The 19,715-nt window shown below is 46.2% G+C and overlaps 1 protein-coding gene across 4 annotated transcripts in view; it reads right to left on the bottom strand.

Annotated features, from left to right (window-relative positions):
* dnm1b (dynamin 1b) overlaps positions 1-19,715 on the bottom strand; it is a 250,550-nt gene that overhangs the window by 176,244 nt on the left and 54,591 nt on the right. For all 4 annotated transcript variants that reach the window (XM_078550078.1, XM_078550074.1, XM_078550075.1 and 1 more), the window contains exon 2: positions 10,099-10,172. In XM_078550078.1, the coding sequence (XP_078406204.1) occupies positions 10,099-10,172 (74 nt within the window). The remainder of the gene's footprint in view (positions 1-10,098; positions 10,173-19,715) is intronic.

Below are 19,715 nucleotides of genomic sequence, written 5' to 3'. Positions count from 1 at the left end.
GCGAGCACAGGGTGATAGAGGAATGGGACTTGGTGTGAGTTAAGACACGGGCAACAGAGTTTTGGATGAGCTCAGGTTTATGAAGAGTAGAATATTGGAGCCACGAGCGCATCAGATTAATCAAGTCAATCAACATCCCAAAAACACAAATGATCTGGTCATAATCACATTGTGGTTTGTGGGGTCTTGCTGTGTGCAAATTGGCTGCTGCATTTCCTACATTACAACAGTGACAACACTTCAAAAAGCACTTCATTGGTGCAAAGTGCTTTGGGCATTATGAGGTCATGAAAGGCGCTATATAAATTCAATTTTAATTTGTCCAGTGATTCATGCCTCTCCCTGAAGTCAGTACACTCTTGGGTTTGTCAGCAACCTCTGAAATCAGAGACTTCAGCTGCTGATCGAACCATTGAACATTTAGAAGAGAAGGCACACGCCAGCAGCTTATTATCGCGTAGTTCCAACGATGTGGAATCTGACACAGGCTTCAAGGAAGAGGAAAACTGACTAATGGATTCCTGTAGCTTGGCCTCAGTACAGAGGCCCACAGTTAAATCTCAGGGAGGCAGGTCACACAAAAAAAAACTTGAAACAAGCAGAGGAGTTACAGTGAACAACTGGGTCATGGGAATATGCCTAGAACTGTAAAACACAGCTTCATTTCCCACTCAGTGGTCCCAGAGGGAGCGTCAAGATTGTTAAAAGGCCATGTGCCCATTCATCTGGTCACCTAATTAATTCGCATGCTGAAAGTCTTCATCAACTTAATAGCCAAAACTCTGCTGCCCATTAGTGGGTGAAGGTCCCATTAAGGTCACAACTAGGTCCCATTCACCTGTCGGGCCTGTGCTCGCTGACAGACATTGGCTCCCAGTCAAACAATGCCTCAATTTTAAAATTCGCAACCTTGTTTTCAAATCCCTCCATGGCCTCAACCATCCTTATCTCTGTAACCTCCTCCAACCCCACAACCCTCTCTGTTATCTGTACTCCTTTAATTGTGGTCTCTTGAGCATCCCCAATTTTGATCACTCCACCATTGGTGGCTGTACCCTCAGTTGCCTAGGCCCTGCGCTCTGGAATTCCCTCCCTTCACCTCTCAACCTCACTTTCCTCCTTTAAGACGCTCTTTAAAACCTACCTTTTTGACCAAGTTTACGGTCATCAGACCTAATACCCCCTAATGTGACTTGGTGTCATATTTTGTTTAATAACACGCCTGTGAAGCACCTTTGGATCTTTTGTTATGTTAAAGGCAATATGTAAATACAAGTTGTTGTTGTCATCCAGCATTTGTGTATCCACTAACCGAAACAAACATATCTACTTGGCACCTCACGAACACCAGATGCAATTAACTATTTGGAAGTGTAGTTGTCAAAAGCTTTCCTGGGAAATCGCAGCAGCCATTTTACACACAGCAAAACTGCATCATCAGAACTGAAGCAAGTGGCTAGTTAACATGGCGGCGGGGGGCGGGGGGGGGGTTCGATGCAGGCTAAGTGTTGGCCGGAATACCAGCTTTTCTTCAAGGTGCTCTAAACGCCCACCAGAACAAGCGGGTCGGAATTTTCCCATTAGCATCTCACCTCGGAGTCGCTACCTCTAAGAGTGCGGAAATCAGCCACGGATGATCCAGTTGCAACCTACGTGAGCTCCGTCTCCTACTTACTGCTGAGTACCACACTGTCGAGTGGTGCCACCTTTTGGATAGGGCATTAAATAGAAGTCCCCATGTGCACTCACAAATGGGCATAAAAGACTCCATAGCATGACCTGCATATGAACTGGGAAGTGCTCCTGATGTCCTGGCCAATATTTATCCCTCAAATCAACAGCACTAAAATAGGTTGTTATCTGGTCATTGCCTCGTTCCTATATGTGGGAGCTTGCTGTGTGCAAATTGGCTGCTACATTTCCTACATTATAACTGTGACTACACTTCAAAACTACTTCATTGGTTGCAAAGCATTTTGGGATGCGCTGAGGTAGTGATATAAATGCCAAGATTTTCTTGTTAAAAAACAAAACACGCTTTTGGGTAGCAATTAACAGCTGTGTTTTAGATTTTAAAAAAAAAATTCTGGAAATAGTCAGCAGGTCAGGCAGCATCTGTGGGAAGAGAAACAGAGTTAACGTTAACACATCTCTACCTGAAACATTAACTCTGTTTCTCCACGGATGCTCCCAGACCTGCTGAGCATTCCCAGCATTTTCTGTTTTTATTTCAGATTTCCAGTATCTGCAGTATTTTGCTTTTGAAACAGTAACTTTTTTCCTCTTCACACAGGGAACTCACCCAACCAACAACCTGTCCCCCAAAACACAGACCGTAGGGCCAAGTCGTCAACAATCACAGCAGGGGGCAAGAGAGAGGCCATGATCAGCAGAGGGAGGGTCAAAGCCCCCACTTGAAGGGCTGGATAATGGGTTCAGTGGGGGAAAAACACTGCTATGGTATAATATGATATTCCTTTTCAGTTACTGTTGTGGAGATGGTATTGGTTACTGAACGTGATTGTTAAAGAAGTCTTCATAGTCTTCTGTATGTTAATAGAAAGCCTTTATTAACTACTTGTAACTATATACAAATATTACAGTAAAGGATGCAGGTATGAAGCTATCTCCATCCTAGGTCGTAACATCCCTGGCCAACACCACACTGACACTAGGTCTAGGTCATGTGCCTTCTTACATCACTGTGTGGGCGGTAGCATACTAAGTACCACATTAACCCTGTATGTATCAGGCCCTTCTACACCTCCCCCAAATCTTTACCCCAAGGATATACAGTAACTTTAGTTTACTTCAAGTCTTATATTGTTCTAAATCTTATGCATTTACCTTATTGCTACAACCTTAATGCTATTCCTATATTATTGCTATTACATTATTAGCACTAACAACATTTTCCCTAAGCCATGTCCCCACTTCAAGGCCTGGAAGTTAGAGGTTCAGGCGATCTGGAGGCCTTATAACCCTTCCGCATCTCGTTCGCCATTCTGTCAGAAGAGTGGTAAGCTCTGGTTCCTGCTGTTGGCTTGGAGGTTGGATTGGCATTCAGGTTTGCTTTCATTCTTTTCTTCCATTGCTTTACGTTGAACCACGCCTGGTCAGTGCGGCTGCAGTGTCGATGCACTGTTGCTGTTACTCTCGATCGTTTCTTGCAAGGTGAACGAAGATGATATTCATCTCCTTGGCGCTGCTTTTTCTTCTTTTTCCATGTGGGCTGTCTGGAAGCCTTCTGAGACAGAGGAAGAGTGTTCCTGTGACGAGAACGAGGTTGAGCGGTATGCTCGCCTCTGCTTTTTGTTGTCGATGGTGTTAGACTGCTACCCGGTGGCAGCATCCCATGCGGCTGAGGCATGCTGGCTGGGAGTTGCAGTGTGTGCACAGTGGATGATGTATCAACCAGCTGTACCCTCATTGTTGTTGGAGGTAGAGGCTTCTCAGAATGCTGAACATTCTCTGGTACCACGTTCACTGGAAGTGCTATGGTGATCTCATGGGCGGTCTGACCACTGGGGAATTTCTGGGACCTGGAATGATGGACAAGCCTGCTCTGCAAAAAGAGAAGAGGTCAAAGGTGAAATCCAAGTCTGAATACTCTTCAGTGTTTGAGCACTCAGGGTCGTGCCAATCTGGCTGGCTAATGACAGTGGTAGTCATTATATCCTCCTGTGCCTGGACATCCAGGGCTGTGCAGGTATCCTTGCTCAGGAGGGGGAAAGGCTGGTTACGGATGACATATGTCAGCTCAAAGACTTGTTTGCTGCCATGCCCCAGTGGTCCCAGGATCATGCTGATGACTGGGAGTTGGACAACCCCTGCTCCATAAAGTGGAGCGTCCGTTGTTCAAAGCCAGAGGCCTTTGAGTTACAGCTCCTTGTCTGACAGGACTGTGATGCTGGCACCTGAATCTAATTTAAAATGTGTTACATGACCATTTACCAGATGTCAGCATTCCAAAATGAAGAACCACAATCTTTGATCTCACCCAAGAAGCGTGGCTGTGTGTCTTCTGGGTTGTTGGTCTCGATGTTGTAGATTACCTTTGGGCTATCTGTGCGGGGCTGGGGTTTTGACTTGCACAGTTTACCAAGATGTCCCTGCCTGGTACAGTGGAAGCAATGGATGAACTCACAGGGCCCTGATCTCTCCTGTGAGGGCACTTCGCACCACAGCCCTGGCACGCTCGCTCTGCTGGGCTGTTCAGGAATTGCTTTCCCTGACCTGGATTGTCTCTGCGTCTTTGTGGCCTCATAAGTTGGACTGAGGGTTGGCTTCTGCTCCATGTTGTATTCTCTCCCCTTAGAATTGTCCTGTCTTCACGTAGCTCAGACACAGTCTAACTAGCTGGATTGCCTTGTCGAGGGCAAGATCGTCTTTAGCTTGTAGGTGGTCAAAGGGTGAATTGTTTGCAACACCCACCACGATTCTGTCACAGATGAGCCCAGACTTTTAATCTCCATATTCATACCCCTCTTCCATGCTAGAGAGGGTTTATGATGGAAACGACAGGTTTCCCAGGCTCTCATTGAATTTAGCTCTTTCCAATATTTTGTTGGATCTCAAGTTGAAATAAACAAAGGATTTTAAAACCTCCTCAAATTTGACGGATGGCTCATTGATATCCTGATGTGCAACGATGTCATCTGCAATTGGCCCTATTGAGTAAAGAGAAGTGTTTACTCACTCCGCTTCTGATTTTTATTTAAACCTGAAGCAACGCTCGATCTTAAAAAATATTTTCCTCCCGTGACTCCAATTTTGTGGCTGGTCTGGGCCTTGGGTAAGTCCCAGTGGAGTTGGAAGTGTGGAATTGTGATCCATGTTGAAGATTTTTAAAGTGTGGGAACAGCTTTAAGAGCTTTCAGGCTTCCAAGATGGTGTCACCATTCACTGAAGAACAACGGGCTTCCAGCGCTTGCTGGTTTTGGCGGGCTTCATGAAATGGCGGCGGCACTTTGGGAAGAAGAATTTTCAACAATGGCTGCGTGGGTTGGCTGGTTTGATTTAGTCAACGGTCTAGCCTTGTGAGTAGCGAGACGTCTGAATGAAGTGCAGGCTCACAGTTCAAGGGTTCGGACAGTCGCGAGGTGCCCGAGAGTGGAGTAAGTTCAAATTAATTCTTAATTTGTTTTTTTTTCTTCCTGTTCAACCCGGAGGCCACGTGTTGAAGCTTGGAGTCAGGGGATTCGGGATTCGTGACGGGTTCCTAATCCCGTTTCTGACTGGATTAGTAAAAGGGCTTCTCAGGACTTGCTGCGGCCTGGAAGTGAACAAGGATTTAGCTCACCCTTGCAGGCTCTGTGCTGAAACTGGGCTTCCAAGGGAGGTTGTGTGGCGTCTTCGCTGCTGTAAAACTTCTGCCTTTAGCTTCCAGGCTCTTCTCTCTGGAGCTTCTTCTGGTGAATTTTCTCAGCGACTGCAGCTTCAGTTGGGGAGCTCCTTTCGGTTCAGAATCCATTGAAGACGTCCGATTTCTTAGTCTTTCAGTATTTCTGGGAGGACGAGGGTTTTTGATCTGGAGCTCCTGACATGTTGAGATGGTGTTGGTTACAGAACGTGGCTGTTAATGGATTCCTGTAGCTTGGCCTCAGTACAGAGGCCCACAGTTAAATCTCAAGGAGGCAGACCACATAAAAAAAAAACTTGAAACAAGCAGAGGAGTTACAGTGAACAACTGGGTCATGGGAATATGCCTAGAACTGTAAAACACAGCTTCATTTCCCACTCAGTGGTCCAGTAGGGAGAGTCAATATTGTTAAAAGGCCATGTGCCCATTCGCCTGGTCACCTAATTAATTCGCATGCTGAAAGTCTTCATCAACTTAATAGCCAAAACTCTGCTGCCCATTAGTGAGTGAAGGTCCCATTAAGGTCACAAGTTCTGAATGTTAACAGCAAGACTTTATTAACTACTTGGAACCAAATGCAAATATACAGTAAAGGGTACAGGCATTTGCAGCATCTTCACCTGTAGGTCTTAACATCTCGGGCCAACACCACACTGACCCTAGGTCTGGGTCATGTGCCTTCTTACATCACTGTGTGGGCGGTACCGTGCTCAGTCCCACCTTAACCCTTTATGTGCCAGACCCTACTACTACGGTTATCTCATGCCTAAAAAAAGGAATACCCTGGATTTAATCTACATTGCTGGTTTGTGCAATTTCCTCAAATTGTAGACAATTTATGACACAGTAGGCCATTCAGCCCATCGTGTCCATGCCAGTCCTCTCACAATGACCAAGAGCAGCTGAGGCAGTAGCAACAGAGACATTTAAACTCCCTTGAAGCTTGGCGGAAGGAGCAGGCGACTGACACATACCGAAAAAGGTAAAAAAATGGTCTGGGTGCAAAAGGAGGTAGAACTAATGCAGCCCAACAATAACTGGGTCAGGTTATTGTGCAATTTGCTTAGAACTACACTTAACGAAATGCAGGCTGCTCACTGAACCTCTGCTTCTGCGCAAAACAGCTGGCGTGCTCGAAACATCTCCATCCTGTCCTTAGCCCACAGGATTGTAGCCCCAATTCTGACTAGCTCCTACATCAAGGATCGAACCTGGGTTCTTCCTGGTCAGTGCTACAGCAGGGGGAAGAGATGGATGGAAATGATCTAAGCAATAGCCTCCAGTACTGTGTAGCTGAAACTTGAGCTGTTACTTTAAAAAGGAGCCAGCCAAGCGCAGCGATATAACAAGCCATGAGAGACCCAATCTTGGTCTGGAATTAGAATCAGTTACAGTACTTGTACCCGTCCTCTCCAGGTGTCTTTGCATTCAGCAGAAGAAAATCACTGCTTTCTTCAGGAAAGAGTGTAGCCTTAGTTTATCTCAAATCAATAAACACAAAGAGGCCACCATTTGACAGACAACACAATCCCCAAAGCATTGGGTCAATCGTCAGAATAAAATGGTAGAGAGTGTTCGGGATGGAGTCTCCCAGAGGCCCATGTTAAAAGGCCCACAGCACAGCTGTCCTGGGAGATTGAGAGCTCAGTTCTCCTCTGCACTGTAAAGCACAAAAGGGTTAGTGTCTTCACACTGGAAAAGGCTTCTCTGTTGTGTGTCTCAACAGTTAGTGTTTCTGCTGCGTCAGCTGTTTTAGCACAGCTCTGTAATTGGCACGGGGAAAATTCTGCTGCTCAGTATTAGTAATAACTTCATATTCACGTGTCAGAGCACCAAACTAGTCAGAGTTCAGCACTGAATGGGCAATCTGATTTTAGAGAGAGAGAAGCAACGCTGTAGCAATGATGTGGGAAATGGAAATACGACGCGAGGAGGAGGAATTCACCCTTGCAAGGCAGAGAGCGTGACACAGTGTTAAGGCCCAGTAGAGGGAGCTTTGTTCTGTATCTGGTCTATACTTTTCCAATATGGCTTCCAATATATGAATGGGAGCTTAATGTAACAGATGTGTGCCAAAACTAATAGAAAAAGGGCCTTTTTATTATAAAACTGGACTCACGACTACAAAAACTTTAATTTGCTGCAGAGCTGCTCATTAAATAAAAGTTCCTGTTGGCTCTGTGGTTCTACAGGAAATGTGCAAAAGGTTATTTTGTTTAAGCTGTGAACGCAAGAAATGGACCTACACACATCCAAAATCTCTCATCCCAAAACACCCCCCTCCCCACCAAAAACACCCACTGCTCATCCCCCAAACACCTACCCAATTCCCCCTCCACATAACACCACATCAGCCCAAAACACCCACCCAAATACCCTGTCCCCCCAAAAGACCCACCCAACCAACACCCCATCCCCCCAAAACACAGACCTTGGAGTGTGGAGTCAGCACTCACAGCAGAGGACAAGGGAGAGGCCACAATCAGCAGAGGGAAGGTCAAGGCCTCCCTCGAGAGGTCAGATGACGGGTTTGGTGGGGGAAAGCACTCCTTTGTGGTATAATACGGTATTCCATCCTATAGTAACTATCTTGTGCCCAAAAAGGAACACTCTGGATATAGTCTACATCGCTAGTTTGTGTAACCTCTTCACAGAAATCATTTTAAAAAATGACATAGAAGGCGGCCATTTGACCCATCGTGTCTGTGCCTGTCCTCTCACAATGACCACGAATAGCAGAGGCAGTAACAACAGAGACACTTATCTTCCCTGAAGCTTGGCAGAGGGAGCAGGTGACGGACACATACTGAAAAGATAAAAATGGTCTTGACATAAAATGTTGGGCTGAATAAGCTCTATCTTAACAACTGGGTCAGGTTACTGTTTAATTTACTTAGAATTACAGCATCTCTCTTCTGTTCTTAGCCTGCTCCTCACCCACCCATTTTTTCCTGGCTCTATACTTGTTGACCAAGTTCATCCCTTACAGTTCTGACAAAGGGTCACGGACCTGAAAAGGTTAACTCAACCGACAGATGTTGCCGGACACACTGAGCTCTTTTCCAACCTCCTTCTGTCTTTACTTCAAGATTTGAAGCATCATAGGAACAGGACTTGAGACCATTCCACCGCCACTAAATGAAACTTCGGCAGATCTGAGACCTAACATTCACAGCTTTCTTTCCCCTTCTTGATGTAAATGTAATAAGAACATAAGAAATAGGAGCAGGAGCACGTCCCATCGAGCCAGTCAATATGATAATGCTGATCTTTTGCTTCAACTCCACTTCCCTACCCATTCCCCATATCCCTCGTTTCCCTGAGACCAAAAATCTGTCTATCCCAGCCTTAAATGTATTCAAGAATGGAGCACTCAACTCTCGAGGGGGCAGAGAATTCCAAAGATTCACAACACACAGAAAAAATTTCTCTGCGTCTCAGTCCTAAATGATCAGCCCCTTAACCTGAGACTGCATCCGTGTTCTAGATTCATCAGCCATGGGGGAAACAACCTCTCTGTGTCTACTCTGTCAAGTCTCTTCAGAATCTTGTCTGTTTAGAGAGATCACCTCCCATTTTTTCTAAACTGCAGAGAATATAGACCCGACCCAACTTCCCATCATAGGACAACACTGTCGTCCCAGGGATCAACCTAGTAAACCTTCACTGTTCCGGCAAGTATCTCTCTCTTCAGATGCTATGCCCTAAGGAAGTTATTGATGACCATGGACCTCCATGTTAATCTTACTCTGGATCGTCTTCATTGATGGTACATTTATCCAGTTTGCAAGGCTCTTTAGGAAGATAAAATGCAAGTACACCTTTCCTTAAATATGAAGAGCAAAACAATGCAAAGCATTCCAGGTCTAGTCTCTCCAAAGTCCCATACAACTGTAGCAAGATTTTATTGCTCTTATACTCCAATCCCCTTGCGATAAAAGTCAACCTGCCATTTGCTTTCCTAGTAATGGGAACTGGTTAGTGCTACTTGTCCAACTGAAAGCTGAAATTCTTGGGCTGAAGTGATGGCCTGGTTACGAGAAAATCATTTTTCTAGGCTTTCTGCACAGTCAGGCTTCCTGTTCAGTATTTCTAGCATCAGGTAGAGATCGCCTCAGCCTCACTGCATTAGTACACCTTGGTAAATGTCACATCAATAAAAATACAAGCTATAGGCACCCCCAAAGTTGAGAGAATTCGCTCTGACCAACCCTTCCCCCCATTCTGAGTCAAAGAGGAAAATAGTGTCACAAGGAGAGGGTATTTTAATACAACATGTAGGGTATATGATAAAAACAAAATACCGCAGATTCTGGAAGTCTGAAATAAAAACATAAAATGCTGGAAAAACTCAGGTCTGAAGAGAGTAACAGAGTTAACACTTCAAGTCTGAATGACTCTTCTTACTTATGTAGGGTATATTGTTTGCTCATGTGATCACAGAAATGTGGTGCTCCAGGCAATGGTGGGACATGGGATTGAATCAATCACCTCACACTGCTTTTTACTGTCTCAGGGTTGCCAAAGTGACAATTTAACACCCTGCAGAGAGATTAACGTCGTGAAGCTAGAGGGAGCCTTGGGTATCATGTGCCCATGTTAGTGGGTGGTATCAGAACTGCAGTGGGGGAGGTGGGGGCCAAGGGCAGAGGTGAGCAGCACAGACAGTCAGGCAGACAAAACAAAAGGGAGGAACTACCTCAGTGGGATACAACATTCATCTCGTCACTCCATACCTGTAGGAGAGTTAATCAGCTGGAGAACAAGGGGCCGCCTGGTCACAATCCCAGATCCACGAGGAAGGAAATCCCTGAAAATGAGAATTGGAGACGTTTGAACATCATTTCGCACAAAGAGTCACAGCTAGGAAGAAAAGTATCAAAAAACAATACAAACTGTATCTCGGAACTTGCCATGACCTTTGTCCACAGGCCAGGATTTTGAGGACATCAAAACACTTCATACGGTTTCCACACAAAATCCTACTAAGTTAAGAGTTTTGTAAGGGTTACATCTCTTCCACGAGTCATTTTCTCCTCTTGACCACACGCCATCTATTAACCAGACAGGAAGGCCTGCTTCCAGACCCCTGCAACTCCTAAAAAAACTGTTCCCGTTAGCTGATGGTACAAGGGCTACTGCAGATTTAAGGTTTTGGGCAAGAGATATATGAGGGAGGGGCAGAAGATGTGGGGATGAGGTTATTTTTAAAAATGTAGTGAGTGGTTACGACATGATCTCTCTGATATTACCACCCTTGTAGGCAGAGGCAATCAATGATGTCAAAATGAAATTGGATGGGCACTTGAGGGAAATAAACTTGCAGAGCTATGAGAATGGGGTGGGTGTGGAAATGGGACTGACTGGATTGCTCTGCAGAGTGCCAGCATGGAACTGATGGGCCAAATGACTTCCTTCTGTGCTGTTATTACTCTGCACAATCTGAAGAGAGATGGAGAGGGAGTGGGGACAAAGCAGCCCACTTGACTAGTGCCACATCCACAAATATTCACTCCCTCCACCACCGACGCGCAGTAGCAGCAGTTGTACCATCTACAAGATGCACTGCAGGAATTCACCAAGACTCCTTAGACAGCACCTTCCAAACCCATGACCACTACCACCTAGAGGGACAGGGGCAGCAGATAGATGGGAACACCACTACCTGGAAAATCTCCTCCAAGTCACTCACCATCCTGACTTGGAAATATATTGCCGTTCCTTCACAGTCATTGGATCAAAATCCTGGAACTCCCTCCCTAACAGCACTGTGGGTGTACCCACACCACATGGACTGCAGCGGTTCAAGAAGGCGGCTCACCACCACCTTCTCAAGGGATGGGCAATAAATACTGGCCCAACCAGCAAAGCCCACATCTCGTAAATGAATTTTTAAAAAATTGACTTTATGCAATACGGTAAAGCAGCTGGTAATGAAACAGCACCCGCTCCCTACATCCAACGGTCAGAGCAGCCATTTTATTCCACCCATGAGTAAGTTTCTTATAACTTGCACACCTGTCTGAATACATGTGTCTCAACCACTGGTCAGGGAGAGGACTTGGAAGCTACACTGTATGAGACAACGAAGGTCTATGACCAGTGCCTCAAGGATATTGTAGAAGCAAACAGGCTGTTTGTACATACAGGACAATTCAATAAAATAAAAACAAGAAATACAATTCTCTCTCTGTATCAGGTTGTGGACAGACATCTAGAATGTGGTGTCCAGTTTTAGGCACCTCACATGATGAGAGGATATGGAGACCCTGCATAAGCTTTAAACAAAAACAATTGATTCCTGGTTTAAGGGACTTTGCTAACAAGATAAGCTTTGAGAGCTGGGTCTTTTCACTCCAAAAAAGTAAAGACCTCAAGAAGATTTGATAAAATAAATAGAAGGTTTAGACTTGGTCCAACTGGGTATCCTCCTCAAGCTCAATACCCTCAGGAGGACCCAAGAACATAAGTGCAAGTTGCATTAGCAGAGAACTAGGTTAGATTCTAGGAGGCACTTTATACAGCGAGTTGACACTTTATAGGTCAAGATGCCAGCACATGCACTGAGTGGGGATTCACTACAAACACTCAAAACGAAGACGGACGAGTTCCTGAGAGTGGTCAGCATAACTACTTATAGAAGGGAGGAGGGGAGGGGCTAAATGTGTCACCAGGCCCCTGTGGTTTCCCCAAACTTATCTGACCAGAGAGCAATCGGGCTGACCAGGAAACCTCCCACTTTTTTTAAACTTGGCTTGAAGTTTTTCTTGGCTCTCCCAAGAAATGGCAATGGTGATCCATCAAGTTCACCTGAGCGGAGAGACGGGGCCTCATTCTAATGAATCATCCCAAAGACGGCACCTCCAACGACGCAGCACTCCCTCAGGAGTGCACTGGAGGGTCAGCCTAGATTTTGTACCCAAGTGAAGTGGGACTTGAACCCGCCACCTTCTGCCACTGAGGCAAGAGTTACCGACGCAGCCATGGCTGCCACTACCCAACCACAGATGGAGCCACCATTCACCCCCTGGACCGTGGGGCAGCACCAGTTTTAGAAAATATTTTGGTGGGATCAGAGGGGATGGGAACTGTAGGACTTTCTGGCTGGATATGACTGGCAGAAATGCCCCATCTGAGTCAACCTAATGGGAGTTCTCAGTTTCCCGGCACATAGACTGGCGGGAAAGAAAGAAAGGGACTCGGGATGATGGACTGCAGCAGTTCATGACCGCCATTGGCGTACGGAGGGATCTTCGTTGTTACCCTGGAAACAGAATCTCGTCAGGTGTATCAGGAGTTTTTAATTATTCATCTTTGTTGCCTCCCACTTCTGCACTGCTCGTTTTATTCAACAACTCACATCTTTATTGTTCCTTTAACACAATAAACCATCCCAAGGCACAATATTAAACAAAAACATGACCGAGCCACATCAGCAGATATTAGGGCCAATAATCGGAAGCTTGGTCAAAGAGAGATGGAATGGAAAAGCATCCTCCAATAGGAAAGAGCAGTAGAGGTGGAGAGATAGAAAGAGAGGGGATTCCAGACCTTAGAGCCTAGGCCGCTGAAGTCAGGGCCACCAATGGTAAAGCTACAGAGTGTCCATAAATGAGCAGAAGTTTGGCATTTTCTGAGAAAATGTTAATACATAAACATACAAAAAGCTGAAATGGAATTTTACAGTCCTGATTAATTTGCCAGAATCATAGTGCAAAATTTATTTTAATTAAACATTTCCTGCAGGAGATAATATTTCTGATTCTCCTTTTGGATTCTCCTCCTGTTGAGGAAGCTCATTTCAACTGAGAGCTTTCTCACTCTCTGCTGTCTCCACAAGATCGACTCAGAAGGAGCAGTTCTGCCAGTCACATCCACCCAGAAAGTCCTCGAGTGCCCGCCCACTCCGATCCCATCAAACCTCTTCTTAAAATCATTTCAGCCCCAAGGCCACACGACACTCAAAATTTTCATGGTTTGAGTCCCGAATTCGCCTTTCACTAATTTGAGCTGATGTCCTCTTGTCTTTTAGCTGAAGCCCGATATCTACACCATTTAGTTGCCATGAAATTCCTGGGAGATGCTCCACTCCCGCCATACTTCCAGCAAAGTAAGTCCAGCAAAACGGAAATATCTCCAAAGATTTTCAGCTGCTGAGAGACTAGTTTTGGACCATCTTCAGCACTCGCGCCATGTGACTCGGGGTGATGGTCAGAGACTCCATGGCACTATCTTGAAGAACAGCAGGCGAGTTATCAATCGCCTTCATCCAAATCAATATCTATCCCTCAATCAACATCACAAAAACAAAATGATCTGCTTATCATCACATTGTTGTTTGTGAAAGCTTGCTGTGCGCAAATGAGCTGCCACTTCTCCCAGCTAATACCTCCTTATGTGGCTCGTTGTCATTCTTTGTTTTATAATGCTCCTGGGTGTTAATGTGCCAATCACTTTGTTAAAAATAATTGCTAGTTAAACAGGTGATGGGCATTGATTATCCCATCTAAATAGAATAAAAAGATAAAACACTGTGTGGAAGTCAGTAGCACTGAGGAGCTGTCTTGAAAATAAACCAGCTTGAACCTAAAGACCAGCCTGGTTAATTCTTCCACCACAACCTCTTATTGTGAGTAACACTGGGAAGCACCTTGGGACAGTTCATTTTGTTAAAGGTGCGATAGAAAAAAAGTTGTTGTTGTCAATGATCACCAATTGTTGGATCCATTTGTTTGGACCAGATGGATTCCTGACGTGTCCCGTGAGGAGAGATTGTGCAGAATGGACCTACATTCTCTGGAGTTTAGAAAGATGAGAGGCAATCTCATCGAAATATATAAAACACTTAGAAGACTTGGCAGAGAAAATACTGACAGGCTCTTCCCCCTGGTTGGATGGTCTAGGACTAGGGGACATAGTCTCAGGATAAGGGTCCGTCATTCAGGGCGGAGAGGAGGAGAAACTTCTTCACTCAGAGGATTGTGAATGTTTGGAAATCTCTACCCTAGGAAGCTGTGGAGACTCAGTTGTTGAGTATGTCCAAGACAGAGATCAATCGACATTGGAACTCAGAGAATCAAGGAATAGGAGGATTGGGTGGCAAGGCAGAGCCAAGGTCAAAGAGCAGTCATAGCCTTTCCAAATGTTGGAGCAATATGACAGAGTATTTGATACCACTCCTGTTATGTTCTTATATCCATTTTTCAATAGTTATCTACCTACAAGCCTCGTTGGCCTAGGGAGAATTGTTGGGGTCTCTTGGAATTGAAGATTGATCTCTGGGACACTGTGAAAGCAAACCCAGAAGAAAAATCATAGGAATATTAAAGAAAGTAATGAAACAAAGGTTAAGGATGAGCTGTTTAACTGAGAAGCATGTTTGGAGGCTAGAGATCATGTGATGAAACCTTCGTGAACACATCCAACCAGATCAGTTTGTGGCCTAATGTAATCTGGGGATCACATGACCTCTTGCTTCAACTGTCCCACCCCCCACAGTCCCACGATTGGACATCTATCCATGTTTGCCCTGCCTCTCTTGCCAATTAGAAAGCCAATTGGATAACTCGATTGATGGTCAAAAACCACACCATTTGCAATGTCTCATAACTGTTCCGAGAAAATGAAAGAAAAGTTGTTCTTCCTTTAATCACATGTTTTTAATTCCTACCAACTCCTCGCCCCCTCCCCCACCCTGCCCTGAAGTTGCTCATAGCAACGGCCAGGAGATTAATCTTCAATTGCTTTGAGGCTCCAGGACAAGCAAAGCAGCCCATGTAGGCCCTAGAGAATTACACAGGGCTTACCTTGCCATTCCTCAGGTACATCCGTCCAACAGGTAAAACACCTGGAACTATGGCATAATCCATCCTCACTTGGAAAAGTGGGAGATTATGAGCGCCCTGCCAAATGCAGGAGAGTCTGTAGGTCTGATTGAATAAAAAGCTATCAGGTACGCCAGAGGTGCCATAGAGAATTGACAGCAATGGTGGGGCATTTTGAGGGTTGACTGTTTGTCATCAGACAAGAAAGGAACTAAGGTCACCCCCCACCCCGTTACCATGTCAATGGAAACCAGCAATTGGTCTACAGGCCTTCAGTAAGTCAGCAGTATAAAGCAGAGGCCCTGTTGCTTAGGCTTCTAACAAGAGATGATTTGGCATCACACATGAAAGTAGCAGCTGCCAGAACAAATTTGCAAAGGCAGTTTAATTCCAAAGTGCTGGCAACAGGCCAAAATGGACTTAGTCCAAGCTCACAGGTCTGTCCCATCACCACCACTCAAGCAAACATCTGTGTTTCTACATTTGTATTCCTCCAGGAGGTTTCATCAGTAGACCTCCCCTGTCGCCACTTCCCCTCTCTGAATCGTGAAGGCCCAACCGATGTTGGGATATGATTCCGACAGTGAGTGGAGGTAGCCCACTCATCGCAGTGGGCCAAATGGCCACCTTCTGTGTTATAACCTTTCACTGATTTTATGAATGAGGGTATCTCAACAGATGAGCTGAGAAAGGGGCAAAATCGGAGGATACGACGGAGGTGGAAATAGGTGGTCTTGGTGATGGTACGAATAGGAGGTTGGAAGCTTATCTTAAGTGACACCAAGGCTGCAAACAGACTGGCTTAATCTGAGACTGTTGCCAGGGAGAGGGATGGGCCAGGAATTTTTTTTTTTTAGAATAACGGAGTTTCTCTTCCCACCATCTGAGGAGTCGGTGGCAATGCTAGCTACCCTCAGCCATTTAACACTTCATTGAGTATTAATCAACTGAAGGCGGGACTCCCACACATCAGTCAGGACAAAGTCCTGCCTCGGAAAACTGCCAGCCGATCTGATTGGCTAATCCCAGCAATGCCAGAAGCTAGAATGGATAGGAGTGGGACTGTAAGCAGCCCCCAGAGGCTAGGTCCTGGGGTCCAGGACTAGGTAAGTGTGGGGTTTCAGGGCAGGTGGGGGTGTTGAAGGTGGGGGGGAGCTGTTGGCGGAGAGGCTGGGGCAGGTGGAGGTGGGGGCAGTGCCCAATATTGCCAGGAAGCCATTGATGGAGGCACCTCCCCTCCTTTCCACCCGAGGCCTGGGTAGGGTCACTTTTCAGTCTCCCCCACCCCTACCAAACGCCTCCTGTCAGTGTGAAAATTGAGGCTGGGTGGGAAATGACGCATGGGGTGGGGAGGGGCGGGGGGGTCATTAATTGGCCACTTATGGGCCTCAGCTGGGGCAAGGGTGGTGGTGGTGGTGTGGGACAGCCTAGGACTTTCCCATCCCACCATAAAATCATGGAGAGGCTGGGACAGGTGGGAGCCTGGCGAGACAAACAATTTTACACCCACCTGCCCCCACCCCTGTTGGCGGAAATCATAAAACTCTGCCCGTGGAGCCCGTGGCTGGGGAACTAATTTCTCAGGGCAGAAAACTGCTGCCTCTGCGAGAGCTCCGGATGAAATATCAGTTTGCTGAGCCTAGGCTGCTGTGAATAAACCCAGAAAAGTGCTGCTCCATATGGCTCCCCACCACACAGCGCATTTACGCCCACACCACCATCTGGGAGCGAGTTCCTGATTTGATCTTAGAGAAAAAAAGCCGAGTGTCCCGAGATGTCAAGAAGGGAGTCCAACACACTGGAACGTTTCCAGTCAGCTGGGCTGCCACAGATCTAACAAAGAGAATGGAGGTGGGAGGAGGGGGGGGGCATAAAAAACACAAACAATTGGTCACAAACGTGCTTTGAAAGCACAAGTATTCCTCCCAAGTGGTTTTAATGTCAGGGGAAACAATTCAGAGTGGCTGAGAGAGATCAGAAGGAGGCCGCTGACCAAAGTTGACAAACACACCACCCTGCCAAGTGTCCCTGGTGCCGCGGCGTTGAACAGGTCAATGCTGCTCAGTGACCGGCAACTGGCCAGTCGTCGTGTGGCAGCTTTCACCATCGTCACTTTAAGCTGGAGGCAATTCTCCCAAACACTGGAGGAGCGCACGAGCAGGATTTTATAACCTTGTCAGATTGAATCAAACATTATTTCCCTCTCAGCATTCCAAACCTTTCACAGCCAGAGATTTAGGCCTGGAAAGCTTCGAATGTCTGCAACAGCACAACTGATTTGGGCGGAGGGGTGCGGGAGGGGTGGTGGTGGAGGAAAGGTGGAGGAGGGGGTGGTGGAGGGAAGGTGGGGGTCGGGGGGGAAGGGAGACATACTTGCATTGGAAGCAGCTCAGATTTAATACTGACAATGGCATCTTTTGATGAGGTGGGGTGTCTAACGCTTTGCAAAAAAATTTCTCTCTTTCCTCCCCCCTCCCCCATCAAAAGATGCAATTCTCAGTATTAAAATGATTTTGGGCTTATGGAGTGACAGTCTGGCTTATCTACAGCCCTTATCAGCTGATGCCAAGTCCAGGGATCACTGAGCAGATTAGCGTAGATGATGAGCCAAGACCAGAGAGAGTAATATTGCAGGACAGCCTGTGTTCAGAATGTCACTGGGGTTTTCCCCCCGGGAAGGTCAATCTTGGTTCAGGTATTGGAATTGGAAAGACAGTCAGACCAGAGAGCCTGGGCACAGACACAATGAGCAAATACTGCCACACTGCACAATGTGGGGTGTGGGGTTGGGGGGGGGGGGTGGTGGGGGTGTGTGAGTGTGTGGGGAGGGGTGGTGGGGGGACAACTATGCAACTGTGCAAGTGTGTATGTGTCTCTATATGGAGTGGGAAGTGAGTGTGTGCGAGTGTCAAGTCTAAGAGTTTTCTACATTTCAATGCAGTCACCTCTCATCCTTCTAAATTCCAGAGAACGTAGGTGACTGTTGGTGAATGTCCCAGAACTCCGTGTTCCTCTAACTCTGTTCATCCGCTGCTCTCTTCAAGCTCACAATGGTTTATTTTTGATTATTTGCTCATGGGATGTGAGCATCACTGACAAGGGCAGCATTTATTGCCACTCTTTAATACCCTTAAGGTGGTAATGAGCCACCTTCTTGAGACATTTGCTTGTAGATCCACCCAGAGTGCTTATTCAACTTCTGTTGTTTCATATAACTGGCTCGTTAGGTCACTGCAGAGGGCAGTTAAGAGTCAACCACAACTGGACTGGCCTGACTCACATCAAAGGATTGCAGACTTCCTCCCATGAAGGACATTAATGTCCAGACTTGGGCAAGTAACATTCACACCACACAAGTGCCAGGCAATGACTATCTCCAACAAGAGTGAAACCAACCATTGCCCTTGACATTCAATGGCATTACCATCACTGAATCCCCCACTATCAACATCCTGGGGGTTACCATTGACCAGAAACTGAACTGGACTAGCCATATAAATACTGTGGCTACAAGAGCAGGTCAGAGGCTAGGAATTGTGTGATGAGTAACTCGCCTCCTGACTCCCCAAAGCCTGCCCACTATCTACAAGGCAAAAGTCAGGAGTGTGATGGAATACTCTCCGCTTGCCTGGATGAATGCAGCTCCCATAACACTCAAGAAGCTGGACACTGTCCAGGACAAAGCAGCCTGCATGATTGTAAAAATACAATAAGCTGATAGTTTCATGATCAACATTACTGAGACTACCTTAGAATTCCAGATTTATTAATTTAATTAAATTCCCTGAGATTTGAACTCATGTCACCAGAGCACTGGTCTGGGTTTCCAGTCCGGTTGTCAATTGCATTGTTAACGATGCCTTCAAACGTCTAGGCCCTAAGTTCTGGAATTTCCTCCCTAAACCTTTCTGCTTTTCTTTCTCACTCTCCTCCTGAGACCCTTACAAAAACCTACCTCTCTGATCAAGCTTGTAGTTACCCCATCCCAATATCTCACCCTTGGGCTCAGTGTCAATTTCTATCCAATTACACTCCTGTGAAATGGGACGTTTTATGACGGGAAGGGTGCCAATACAAATGCAAGTTGCTGTGTTGCAGAGACAATGCCCCTAAGGTAACTTGAATCTAAGAATTTGGCATTTGCACAGCCTGCTCTCGGGCATGCCAACTCCAGCAAGGTACCAGTGCCAACTTCCTTGTGTCATTGCTGCATGGGGGGGAGGGGGGGGGGGGTGAACAAGAGGGGACACACATTCCCAATCTCCCACCCCCACCATGTGTAATCCTTCCTGAACTGACCCAGGGGCCAAAGGGGAACAGCATTCAATAACTTAGCTGACAGCTTCTGGTTGAAGGCAAGCCCAGGAATCAAAGGCATACAAGAATTGCTGAGAATGTGCCAATGGATATGGGAGGAGGCTGACATCAGATACAAATGCCAAAACAGATTCAAATCGAAAAACACATTTTTATGCTTATATTTTTTTTTTTGGCAGGTCTGCAGCAAGTCAAAGGATGCCAGGCCTGGA

Source organism: Cetorhinus maximus, chromosome 10, assembly GCF_964194155.1.
Source record: "Cetorhinus maximus chromosome 10, sCetMax3.hap1.1, whole genome shotgun sequence".
In the NCBI taxonomy this organism is placed as follows: Eukaryota; Metazoa; Chordata; class Chondrichthyes; order Lamniformes; family Cetorhinidae; genus Cetorhinus; species Cetorhinus maximus.
This window is presented reverse-complemented; position numbering and strand designations above follow the sequence as displayed.